This window comes from Anomaloglossus baeobatrachus, chromosome 1, assembly GCF_048569485.1.
Source record: "Anomaloglossus baeobatrachus isolate aAnoBae1 chromosome 1, aAnoBae1.hap1, whole genome shotgun sequence".
Classification (NCBI taxonomy): Eukaryota; Metazoa; Chordata; class Amphibia; order Anura; family Aromobatidae; genus Anomaloglossus; species Anomaloglossus baeobatrachus.
This window is the reverse complement of record NC_134353.1, coordinates 668,623,781-668,636,205: the sequence shown is the minus strand read 5'-3', so window position 1 is coordinate 668,636,205 and position 12,425 is coordinate 668,623,781. Positions and strand designations below refer to the sequence as shown.

Here is a 12,425-nt window from a genome sequence, read left to right as displayed (position 1 = left end):
ACATTTTGACTAGGGTTTATCAATGACACGACTTACGGTAAAATCACAGCAATGTTCACAATTGCTAACTGCTCACCGATGAGAGGTAGAATTGGTGCAAATTTATTTGCATGTCCCATTCCATCAGGCACGACTGTGGTCTTTAGCTGCTGCATGGGATTTGGAGTACCGCCTCTAAACTGCCAGCATCTGTGCTCTTCTTTTGATTTGCCAGACTGGCATAACATCATCATTTACCCATGGTTCACATGTGACGTCGCATCAGGCCAGCTAATCAAGAGAAGAGATGTGGATGCTGTCAAGTAAGAGGTATAACACCTGATTACCATACTGTTGTGCCGATCGAATGGACCGTACAAATACATTTGGACTAAATATAATGAGTGTTTATGGATCCTAATGACTACTGCATCTTAAGGTAGCTGCTGTATAGTTTCTACATGTGAACATGGTCTAACAGTAAATTTCACGTGAGCCGAGTGAGTTACCACTAGCATATGTGGATTTTAAAAGCTATATCAAGGACTAAACATTTTCTGTACACCAGCTTGTCACCATAGGTACTAATATTCTATCACCAAGTCACCAGGAACTCGATGCTCATCTACTGGCAAGACTGAAACTATACCACTATGTCACCAAATATACCTTGATATGGCTTCACCTGACATCTGACTGACTTTGCATTAAACCATCTAGTCTTTCAATTTACTATTCTGCCTCCAAGCAGCATAGGTGGCTCAGGGGTTAATACTGTTCCCTTGCATTACTGTTAGAATCAAATCTCAGTAATAAGTTTGTGTGGCGCCCTGGACAAGCCAGGTCGTCACAGAACTACACCAACACACCCCACACCCCGGTTAGGCACACCGAAGCCAAACACAAAATCCTTGTTGCCTTCCTCCAGGGGCTGATGTCCACACCAGGGGGTGGGCCAGGCGGTTGGTCCCGCCCACCGAAGAGTTCACAGTCCTGGAGGCGGGAAAAGGGAGCAGATCAGATAGAGTTGGAAGTGGAAGTGAGAGGAAGTAAAGTGGTAGAGGAGCAGTCTGACGACGTCCGGGTGTGTGGCCCGGACGGAACAGCAAGGTTGGCAGACGGTGGTGACCGTCTGCAGGAGAGGCTAATTGGAGCAAACCGTATGGACCGTGGACGGGCGGTGGCCCGGCGGTACTGGATCGGAGAGTAAAGAGAAGCCACCACCATCCGGCAGGGCTTACGGACCCCGACAAGGCTAGGAGTCGCCGTCAAATCCGTTAGCGAAGGGAACCTCCGGGGTTTCCCAGCAGTCAAGACCCGATTGTAGGCAACCGCTCAAACCGTAGAGGGAAACACAGTAACCGCCAAGGCTACAGTTCCCAGGGCCAGAGCCTGCGGGCAAAAGGGGCTCCTTCAGCATCCATCCAAGCTGGGGAGTGGGTTACCGGTGGGAAGTCATTGGAACCGTAACACAACACAGGTGCAGGGAAAGGTAGTCACCATCAACCTGCCGGGAGGATAAACACCGCAGCCGTCTGTGGGACCCGTCCATCCAGCCGTTTGTTTTACCGGAGACTTTGCATTCGTCATTGGCTGAGTGAGTACCACCGTGCCGTGCGGCACAGCGCTGCCCCCGCGACCCTGCACCTCACCAGGCCCCGTAACCCGCCTGCCATCCATCCCTACCTCCCTCACCGGGCCCCGGGACAACCAACCCCGCTACCCACGGAGGGAAGAACCAACATCCAAGCTGCTCCCTGTCATCGCTCCCGGGATCCCCGTCCAGAGCAGCGGTGGTGTCACCAATCTCACCACAAACCGTGGGTGGCGTCACGGACAATATCCCTAAACCCAAACCACCCCCTTTCACTCACGGGCGAGGAACGCCGCTCGAGTCCCCGGGATCCGGCCCACCGCTCGAGCCACAACCGAGCAGCAGCAGCAGCCGGACCCGAGCAGTGGGTGAGCGCAGCGTCCCCTCCTCCGCCCGCGACAACTTGACGTCACGAACAGGATCTTACCGCTCTACCGTCTGGTAGAGGTGCGCCTTGTGACCGCCGGAGGTGTCCGGCCGAAAATTTGGAGAAGCCGCCATTTTGGCCGCGAAAAATCCCCGCTCGAGCGTCTTCCTGAGTAGTGGAGGCGCGAAAGCCGAAACCCCGCCCCAGTAGAGGAGGGGCCGGAAAAAGACTAAGGGGGACGCGGATGGAGAGATGGTGGCGTCCTCAAACTGGAGCACGGGAGTACCCGCCACCGGGGCGTCTAAGCTCTGGAGGAACCGAGGCGGAGTAGCCTTCGAAGACTGCGGCCCGGGTGAGCTCCCCGCCGGGACCGCTGCATGGCTGGAGCGGGAGCTGGGCCAGTTCTGCTTGAAGGTGAGGGCGCAGAGCCTGCAGCAGCTGCTGGATTGGAAGGCGGAGATGCGCAAAATGGTTGCCATAGTGGGGGCCCGTGAGCAAGGGGCTGCTGCAGCCGTGCCACGGCGCGATCAGTCCACCCAAACTCCAGAACCAGCCGTGATTGCGTGGGAGCCGGGGGCCAGCACCGCAGCCGGAGGTCCAGAGAGAATGCCGCTGATGGAGGAGGGGGTCCCGAGTACGTTGCCCCTGCCACCGTTCCTAACGGCCATGAGTGGTTCTGGACTGAACTGCCTATGGAAGGAGAACCCAATGTACCGCCCGGTCCCCGAGTGGGCCGACCCCCTGTGGTGGTAGCCGCCTCAAAGTCAGCGGAGCTCCGCTGCAAGCTGTCCCCGTTGGGACCATCAGTGTTGAAAGTTTTTGAATGATAAGTAAAAATGATCAACCGAAGAAGTTCATCTGATTAACAACCGTGATTGAACCGGTCATTGCCGGCAACTGTTGTCCCCGTGGTGACTGTCTGTATCTTTGCGTAAGGAACTGCTTACGGACAAGCCCAAGAACTTGCAGGGCAACCACGAACTTGTGGAATGTAAATAAAAATGTTGTTGGCTTGAAACTGTGACCGCCTCCGGAGAGGCTGATTTGGAGGATGGGCCTGGAGGAAAGAGATGGCCCATGCCCGCCACTACCGTAACCGGTGGCGATCCTCCTGGGGGGTTCAGGGGTCCCCCATGGACGCGGGTCCCCTGAAAGGGACAGAACCCGCTCGGGCAACTTGGTGCTGGACTGGGGTCAAGGGGTGCTGCCTATTTGCTTAGGGGCAGCATCAGGGCCAGGTTGCTTGGGTGGGAGAAGAGCGGAAGCCGTCACCGTATTTATTAAAAATGTTAGTAATGTTTAAGTAATGTGCCGATGTGGGAAGATTGAAAAATGCTTGTTTTACATGTTTACCATTTTTTTATCTTTTACAGTTAAACAAAAATAAAACCGGTGATGGACGGGCAGCCCGCGGATGGTCTGCATTTTACTAAGGGGGAATGTGGTGCCCTGGACAAGCCAGGTCATCACAGAACTACACCAACACACCCCACACCCCGGTTAGGCACACCGAAGCCAAACACAAAATCCTTGTTGCCTTCCTCCAGGGGCTGATGTCCACACCAGGGGGTGGGCCAGGCGGTTGGTCCCACCCACCGAAGAGTTCACAGTCCTGGAGGCGGGAAAAGGGAGCAGATCAGATAGAGGTGGAAGTGGAAGTGAGAGGAAGTAAAGTGGTAGAGGAGCAGTCTGACGGCGTCCGGGTGTGTGGCCCGGACAGAACAGCAAGGTTGGCAGACGGTGGTGATCGTCTGCAGGAGAGGCTAATTGGAGCAAACCGTATGGACTGTGGACGGGCGGTGGCCCGGCGGTCCCGGATCGGAGAGTAAAGAGAAGCCAGCACCATCCGGCAGGGCTTACGGACCCCGACAAGGCTAGGAGTCGCCGTCAAATATGTCAAATCCGTTAGCGAAGGGAACCTCCGGGGTTTCCCAGCAGTCAAGACCCAATTGTAGGCAACCGCTCAAACCGTAGAGGGAAACACAGTCACCGCCAAGGCTACAGTTCCCAGGGCCAGAGCCTGCGGGCAAAAGGGGCTCCTCCAGCATCCATCCAAGCTGGGGAGCGGGTTACCGGTGGGAAGCCATTGGAACCGTAACACAACACAGGTGCAGGGAAAGGTAGTCACCATCAACCTGCCGGGAGGAGAAACACCGCAGCCGTCTGTGGGACCCGTCCATCCAGCCGTTTGTTTTACCGGAGACTTTGCATTCGTCATTGGCTGAGTGAGTACCACCGTGCCGTGCGGCACAGCGCTGCCCCCGCGACCCTGCACCTCACCAGGCCCTGTAACCCACCTGCCATCCATCCCTACCTCCCTCACCGAGCCCCGGGACAACCAACCCCCCTACCCACGGAGGGAAGAACAAACATCCAAACTGCTCCCTGTCATCGCTCCCGGGATCCCCGTCCAGAGCAGCGGTGGTGTCACCAATCTCACCACAAACCGTGGGTGGCGTCACGGACAATATCCCTAAACCCAAACCACCCCCTTTCACTCACGGGCGAGGAACGCCGGTCGAGTCCCCGGGATCCGGCCCACCGCTCGAGCCACCACCGAGCAGCAGCAGCAGCCGGACCCGAGCAGTGGGTGAGCGCAGCGTCCCCTCCTCCACCCGCGACATTTGCGTTTTCCTTGTGCTTGCACAAGTTTCAGATACTATGTTTTTCCCCACATTCAAAGACATACTGACAGTGAATGTAGATTGGAGGTGATGACAATGTTAGGAAAGACCTGCGGAACATGTTGGCGCTATATAAACAAGCATAATAGATCAAATATACAGTATAAGAAGTACATTGTTAGAATTTCATCGCAGAATATAGGAAAGTAATAAAGGAAAGTAAAAAAGATAAATTATATAACATAAAAACTTGATTCATGCTACAAACCTTATTTGCTAGCGACCTATTAATTTTGTTAACAAGCCAGCTGAAGGATCTCCCATACATTGCTTTGGCAAGGGCATCACGGGCATAGTAGGCCAACTCTAAATTCAAAGGGCTGAGAACCTGGAATTGACAATAAATATCTGAGATTATTAAAGCGTACCAATCACCAGGATTTTCGTATATTACCTAAAGCCAGTGCTACACTGGCACTATCAGGATGATTCTCTACATACCTGTAGTGGTCAGCTCGGCTGTTTAGGTTTTGAAATCCAAGAAAGTAAAGTTTATAATAATCAGCTGCTTGAGTGACAGCAGCAAAGGAGCAGATAGTTTCGGGGGGGGGGGGGTTCAGAGTTATTCCCTCCCCCTGTTAGAATTAGCATAAGTATTATATAATTGATGTAACTTTTCTCTTCCAGCACCTGTGGTGAGGTAATACCATGTGAAAAATAGGGGCGTGGCCTCAGCCAATAGGAAAATGTTGCTTCATGATATCAGCTTTGTTGGCTGAGGCCCCGCCACTGCTGGTCAGATGGTTATGACCTCATCACTGGTCCTGGAAGAGAAAAGTTACATCGATTGTAAAATACTTATGCTAATTCTAACAGGGTGAGGGGAATAACTCTAAATACCGCCCCAGATATTATCTGCTCCTCAGTTGCTGTCACTCAAGCAGCTGCCGATTTTATAAACTTTACTTTCTTGGATTTCAAAACCTAAACATCCGAGATCCGAGCTGACTACTAAAAGTATGTAGAGAAGCAGCCTGATAGTGCCAGTATAGCACTGGCTTTAGGTTATATACGAAAATCCTGGTGATTGGTTCCCTTTAAAGGGAATCTGTCAGCAGGTTTTTGCAATATAATCTTAGAGCAGTGTAATGTTGAAACAGAGATCCCTGATCCAAGCGATGTGTTAATTATTGGGCAAGTTAAGGAGGTTATCCAGGACTTTGATTATTTTTCCCTATGTGGCTAAGAACTTACCGGCAGGTAGTTGAAATCTACCTGCCTGTTCTGCCTGGTGATGATATCTGTCAGCTCAGAGCAGTCACGGATAGCTTCTTCCAACAGTTCTGCTGCTTCCAGTGACATCACATGAACAGATCCGCTTCCCTTCCGCTCTGCTCTGTTGACAGGGTGTCACTGCGAAGATCATCATCATACTGATTAACAGCTGCCTCCCTGCAGTTCTGCAGCGAGGAGCCAGCTGTCAATCAGTATGACATCAGCGTTCACACTCCCTCGACAGAGCAGAGTGGAAGAGACGCTGCTCTGCTGATGTGACGTCACTGAAAGCAGCAGAACTGGTGGCAGAAGTGGTCCATTAACAACTAGCTGCCTGCTCTTAGGCCCACAGGGAAAAATAAGCAAAGTTCTGGATAACTCCTTTAATATAAGGAACTGTAAAACTATAATCCGACATGTACCATATTTTTTGGATTATAAGACGCACTTTTCCTCCCAAAAATTTGGGAGGAAAATGAGGGATGCGTCTTAAAATCCGAATATAGCTTGCCGGGAGGTGGGAAATGGTGGGGGGCTTTTTGTGCAGCTTTCTGTGTGGGCGGCTGGGTGCCTGTTTGTGCGGGTGGCCAGGTGCTTGTTGGTGTGTGCGGGCGACTGCCTCTCTGTGCCGGCGGCCATTTGCCTCTCTGTTCAGGGTGATGGGTGGCTTGCTGGCCGCCACTCTGTGCGGGCGGCCGGCTGGCTGTGTGGACTGCGGTGGCTGTGCTGGCAGTGGAAGCTGCGGTGGCTGTGCGGTGGGTGTCCCAGATGGTCTGCCTCCAATCCAGGCTTCAAATGATGGCACCCGGAGTCAGCGTGTGCGCATATGGAGCTCTTGGATGAGAGCTCCATCTGTGCACACGCTTCTCCGGGTGCCATTTCTTTGAAGCCTGGACCACCGACAGAGCATCTGGGACACTTGTCGCACCATTCTGCTCCACCACACAACCACCACAGCTCCGCTGCCAGCACAGAGCTGCTGCCGCCGCTGCGAGCACTGACCCGCCGCCGCTGCCAGCACAGCCTCTGCATCCTGTGACCCCAATCCACCACCACTACCGCCCCCCTCTGGTAAGACAACACTGGAGTATAAGACGGACCCCATTTTTTTTTACCTATTTTAGAAAACAAACCTGCTCAGATCTAGCTTCAATCTTCTTGTGCGTTAAAGCTTCTTGTAAAATGGACACAGGAACACCAAGAAGCTGTAATAGTAAAGAAGAAAGCAACCCTTATTCACTTCCTCTTTTTTTTTTACAACAGATATATATATATACACATACAATACAGACCTAAAGTTTGGACACATCTCATTCAAAGAGTTTTCTTTATTTTCAGGACTCTGAAAATTGTAGATTCACATTGAAGGCATCAAAACTATGAATTAACACATGTGGAATTAAATACTTAAAAGAGTGTGAAACAACTGAAAATATGTCTTATATTCTAGGTTCTTCAAAATAGCCACCTTTTGCTTTCATTACTACTTTGCACACTCTTGGCATTCTCTTGATGAGCTTCAAGAGGTTGTCACCGGAAATGGTCTTCCAACAGTCTTGAAGGCGTTCCCAGAGATGCTTAGCAGTTGTTGGCCCTTTTACTTTGACTCTGCGATCCAGCTCACCCCAAACCATCTCGATTGTGTTCAGGTCTGGTGACAGTGGAGGCCAGGTTATCTGGCGTAGCACCCCATTACTCTCCTTCTTAGTCAAATAGCCCTTACACAGCCTGGAGGTGTGTTTGGTGTCATTGTCCTGTTGAAAAATAAATGATGGTCCAACTAAACGCAAACTGGATGGAATAGCACGCCGCTGCAAGATGCTGTGGTAGGCATGCTGGTTCAGTATGCCTTCAATTTTGAATAAATCCCCAACAGTGTCACCAGCAAAGCACCCCCACACTATCACACCTCCTCCTCCATGCTTCACGGTGGGAACCAGGCATGTAGAGTCCATCCGTTCACCTTTTCTACAAAGACACGGTGGTTGGATCCAAAGAGCTCAAATTTAGACTCATCAGACCAAAGCACAGATTTCCACTGGTCTAATGTCCATTTCTTATGGTATTTAGTCCAAACAAGTCTCTTCTGCTTGTTGCCTGTCCTTAGCAGTGGTTTCCTAGCAGATATTTTACCATGAAGGCCTGCTGCACAAAGTCTCCTCTTCACAGTTGTTCTAGAGATGAGAAGGTGTGTCCAAACTTTTGGTCTGTACTGTATATATATATACACACACACACATACAATACTCACAAAAAGTTAAGGATATTAGGCTTTTGGGTGAAACTTAAGTAAAACGTAAAAGCTTCGCACTACACTGATATTTCTTAATGTAGCGCATTTATGTAGAACACTGCATTGGTGATTTCCTCATCTCAAACTAGGTAAATGACTTTGTGCGCCACGGGCAACAAATTGCCCGTGACACACAGACGATGGGGGTGGGTGCGATCGCTCATGCGATCGCACGATATATCGTCTTGTGTGACGCCGGCCTAAGCTCAGTGACCAATTCCATCTGATAGCATCCTGTTTGAAGACTCACAATGATGAGGTACTGTTGATCAATTGTTAGATGTTGTCTTGGTCTCATGATATCAAATGTCAAAATGTGAACAGCATGATGAGAAGGACTGCTTAAATACCAATTCTAATTCAACCCTGATATCTATTGGGCTACTCATGGATCAAACACCTGATGTGAATTTTGCCATTAGGTCCTTGTCAGAGAACAACAGGTCGTGCAAAAACTACTGAAACATTGAACAGTTGGACATTGTGCATTCAAAAGATTAGAGAAGGTCACATTAAGGTCACCTGTGCATTTAAAGGTATTCATACCTTATGAACTTTTCCACATTTTTTCATGTTACACATGTATTAAGTATTTGTGAAGTGTAAAGAAAATTCTATATGGTTTTCTAAATATTTTAAACATCTAAATCTAAAAATTGTAACATGCATTTGTATTCAGCCCCCTAATACTTTGCAGGACCACCTTTCTCTGCAATTACTGTAGCAAATCTTTTGGGCTATGTCTCTACCAACTTTGCACATCTAGACGCTGAAAATTTTGCCCATTCTTCTGTGCAAACTAGCTGTAGCTCAGTGAGATTGGATGTAGATGTCTGTGAACAGCAATTTTTAAGTCTTGACACATACAGTGGAACCTTGGTTTAAGAGTAAAGCGGGTTTTACACGCTGCGACATCGCTAGCCGATGCTAGTGATGGCGAGCGTGATAGCACCCGCCCCTATCGTTATGCCGATATTTGGTGATCGCTGCCGCAGCGAACATTATCGCTACGGCAGCGTCACACGCACTTACCTGGTCGGCGTCATCGCTGTGACTGCTGAACAATCCCTCCCTCAAGGGGGAGGGACGTTCGACATCACAGCGACGTCACCGCGACGTCACTAAGCGGCCGGCCAATCAAAGCGGAGGGGCGGAGATGAGCGGGACGAACATCCCACCCACCTCCTTCCTTCCTCATTGCTGGCGTGTGGCAGGTTAGGAGAGGTTCCTCGTTCCTGCGGTGTCACACATAGCGACACTCTCTGAATGGGGCGAGAGAAAAATCACACTGCACTCGCGGTACACCGGTGTACCGTGCGTGCAGAGCGAGAATCGCAATAGCCGGCTACGGAGGAGAGATGGAGAAAAATCCACCTTCCCCTCCTCCATGCTGGCCCACCCCTCCTGAGAGCTTGACCGCCCCCTGCAGCTGTGGTCCGCTCGCACGGTCGGACCGCAGACGCAGGAACACTCACATGACACTCGGCTCCTGCTGTGCTGCCAGCGCGAGCCGAGTGTGATGCGAGCATGGCAGTAGTGCCCCGTGTGGCCCCAGCCTCTCTCTCTCTCACACTCACTCACTGACTCACTCACTCACTCTCACCCACTCACCAATCACCGGCACAGCGCTGCATGGCTATCACACTGCTGGCGGCTTCTCCTGATTTGAAAATGCCGTCCACCCATTATTCAATCTCGTATTCACTGCTTTCCACGCCCACCGGCGCCTATGATTGGGTGCAGTCAAACACGCCCCCACGCTGAGTGACAGCTGTCTCACTGCAACCAATCACAGACGCTGATGGGCGGGTCTATATCTTGCAGTAAATAAATAAATAAATAATTAAAAAAAACCACATGCGGTCCTCCTCAATTTTGATACCAGCCAAGATAAAGCCACTCGGCTGAAGGCTGGTATTCTCAGCATGGGGAGCCCCATGTTATGGGGAGCCCACCACCCTAACAATATCAGCCAGCAGCCGCCCGGAATTGCCGCATCCATTAGATGCGACAGTCCCGGGACTCTACCCTGCTCATCCCGAATCGCCCTGGTGCGGTGGCAATCGAGGCAATAAGAGTTTAATCATAGCAGGCGTCTATGAGACACCCCCAATGATTAACCTGTAAGTGAAAGTAAATAAACACATACACCCGAAAAAATACTTTATTTGGAATAACAGACAAAAAACCACCCTCTTTCACCATTTTATTAAAATCCCCAAATACCCTTCCAGGTCTGACGTAATCCACGAGGTTCCACGACGATTTCAGCTCTGCTACATGAAGCTGACAGGAGCGGCAGTAGAACACCGCCTCTCCTAGGAGCTCCACGCAGTAACTGAAGGGAGTCACGCTGTCAGCGGTGACGTCACTGAGGTAGTGCCGGGACGTGTGCGGTGATGGTGCATGCGGGAGTGCCAGTGTATGTGCAGTGATGATGGGTGCGGGAGTGCCAGTGTATGTGCAGTGATGATGCATGCGGGAGTGCCGGTGTATGTACAGTGATGGTGCGTGCGGGAGTGCCGTGTATTTGCGGTGATGATGATGGGTGCGGGAGTGCCGGTGTATGTGCAGTGATTGTGCGTGCGGGAGTGCCGGTGTATGTGCAGTGATGATGGGTGCGGGAGTGCCGGGGTGTGCGCGGTGATGGTGCGTGCGGGAGTGCCGGTGTATGTGCACTGATAGTGCGTGCGGGAGTGTCGGTGTATGTGCAGTGATGGTGCGTGCAGGAGTGCCAGTGTATGTGCAGTGATGATGCGTGCGGGAGTGCCGGTGTATGTACAGTGATGGTGCGTGCGGGAGTGCCGTGTATATGCGGTGATGATGATGCGTGCGGGAGTGCCGGTGTATGTGCAGTGATTGTGCGTGCGGGAGTGCCGGTGTATGTGCAGTGATGATGGGTGCGGGAGTGCCGGGGTGTGTGCGGTGATGGTGTGTGCAGGAGTGCCAGTGTATGTGCAGTGATGGTGCGTGCGGGAGTGCCGGTGTATGTGCAGTGATGGTGCGTGCTGGAGTGCCGGTGTATGTGCGGTGATGGTGCCTGCGGGAGTGCCGGTGTATGTGCGGTGATTATGCGTGCGGGAGTGCCGGTGTATGTGCGGTGATGGTGCATGCCTGCATGTGCAATGATGATGGGGTCTCCCTCTCTCAGCTTTAAAGAAAGAAAAAAAAAAAGGATCCGTTTTTTTACCGGATCCGTCACATCAGTTTTTACACACTCTGAGACGGATCCGTTGCATCAGGCACAAACCGGATTGTGCCTGATTGCAAAAAACTGATGTGTGAAAGTAGCCTAACTTGGTTTAAGAGCAATGCTTTGCAAGAAGAGCAAATACTCACCGTTTACATTTCTGGTTCTGTCTTTTCACCACGCTCTGACCTGCTCTGGAGGTAACGTTCTGTACATATGTACTGTATACAGTATACCATTGTACAGTACAGTATATACTATATGGCATGTCTATCAATTTGGATTTATGGATACAGTTTTGTACTTCCTTTCTGCTAACCAGTAAAGCACATTGCTGATACTGTACCTCCCGTACACCACCAATTTTATTGTAAGCTAAAGTGCAGTTTAATTTGTTTTATATACTTTTACTGTACAGTATTTTGTATTAGTGTACTGTAATAATTTATATGAATTCAGTACATTATTTTGTGTTACTGTAATAAGTTTGTATAAATACAGTAAATATGTTTGGGTTGTGGAACGAATTGTCTGCGTTTCAATTATTTCCTATGGGAAAATTCGCTTTGATATAAGAGTAACTTGGTTTAAGAGCACACTCCCGGAATCAATTATGCACGTAATCCAAGGTTCCACTGTATTTTCAATGGGATTTAGGTCTGGACTTTGACTGGGCTATTCACACACATGAATAGCTCAGAGCCGTTTGGGAACAATAGGGATCAAACAGCATCATAGAAACCAAGGAACACACAAGACAGAAGAGTAAAACAGGGTTAGGTTATAAAAAAATAGCCCAAGCTCTGAACATCTAGATATAGATATACTGTACATCTAAATTAATCTTTCTATCTATCCATCTACATATGTATAAAAGATATACCATACCAGTCAAAAGTTTGTGCACACTTGTTCTTGCAGGGGCGGTCATTTCTCCCAATGTCTCATTCAGTAACTTTTAAAGTAATATTTCTGGGGCATCTTATAATTAATATATTGTACTTTATCTTCTGGAAATGCATGAAGAAATTGACAACTGAGTAGTTTCCATTTTCCTTGTCATGTGTGAGTGTCCTTACAAAGCCTGAGGCTGTCTAATCAGT

At 50.1% G+C, this 12,425-nt stretch overlaps 1 protein-coding gene across 1 annotated transcript in view; it reads right to left on the bottom strand.

Moving 5' to 3' along the window:
- Positions 1-12,425, bottom strand: part of MYO1H (myosin IH) — a 234,293-nt gene that overhangs the window by 171,441 nt on the left and 50,427 nt on the right. Inside the window, exons 9-10 of the mRNA XM_075320032.1 lie at positions 6,973-7,044; positions 4,833-4,952 (exon numbers count right to left, since the gene is read on the bottom strand). Of these exons, the coding sequence (XP_075176147.1) occupies positions 4,833-4,952; positions 6,973-7,044 (192 nt within the window). The remainder of the gene's footprint in view (positions 1-4,832; positions 4,953-6,972; positions 7,045-12,425) is intronic.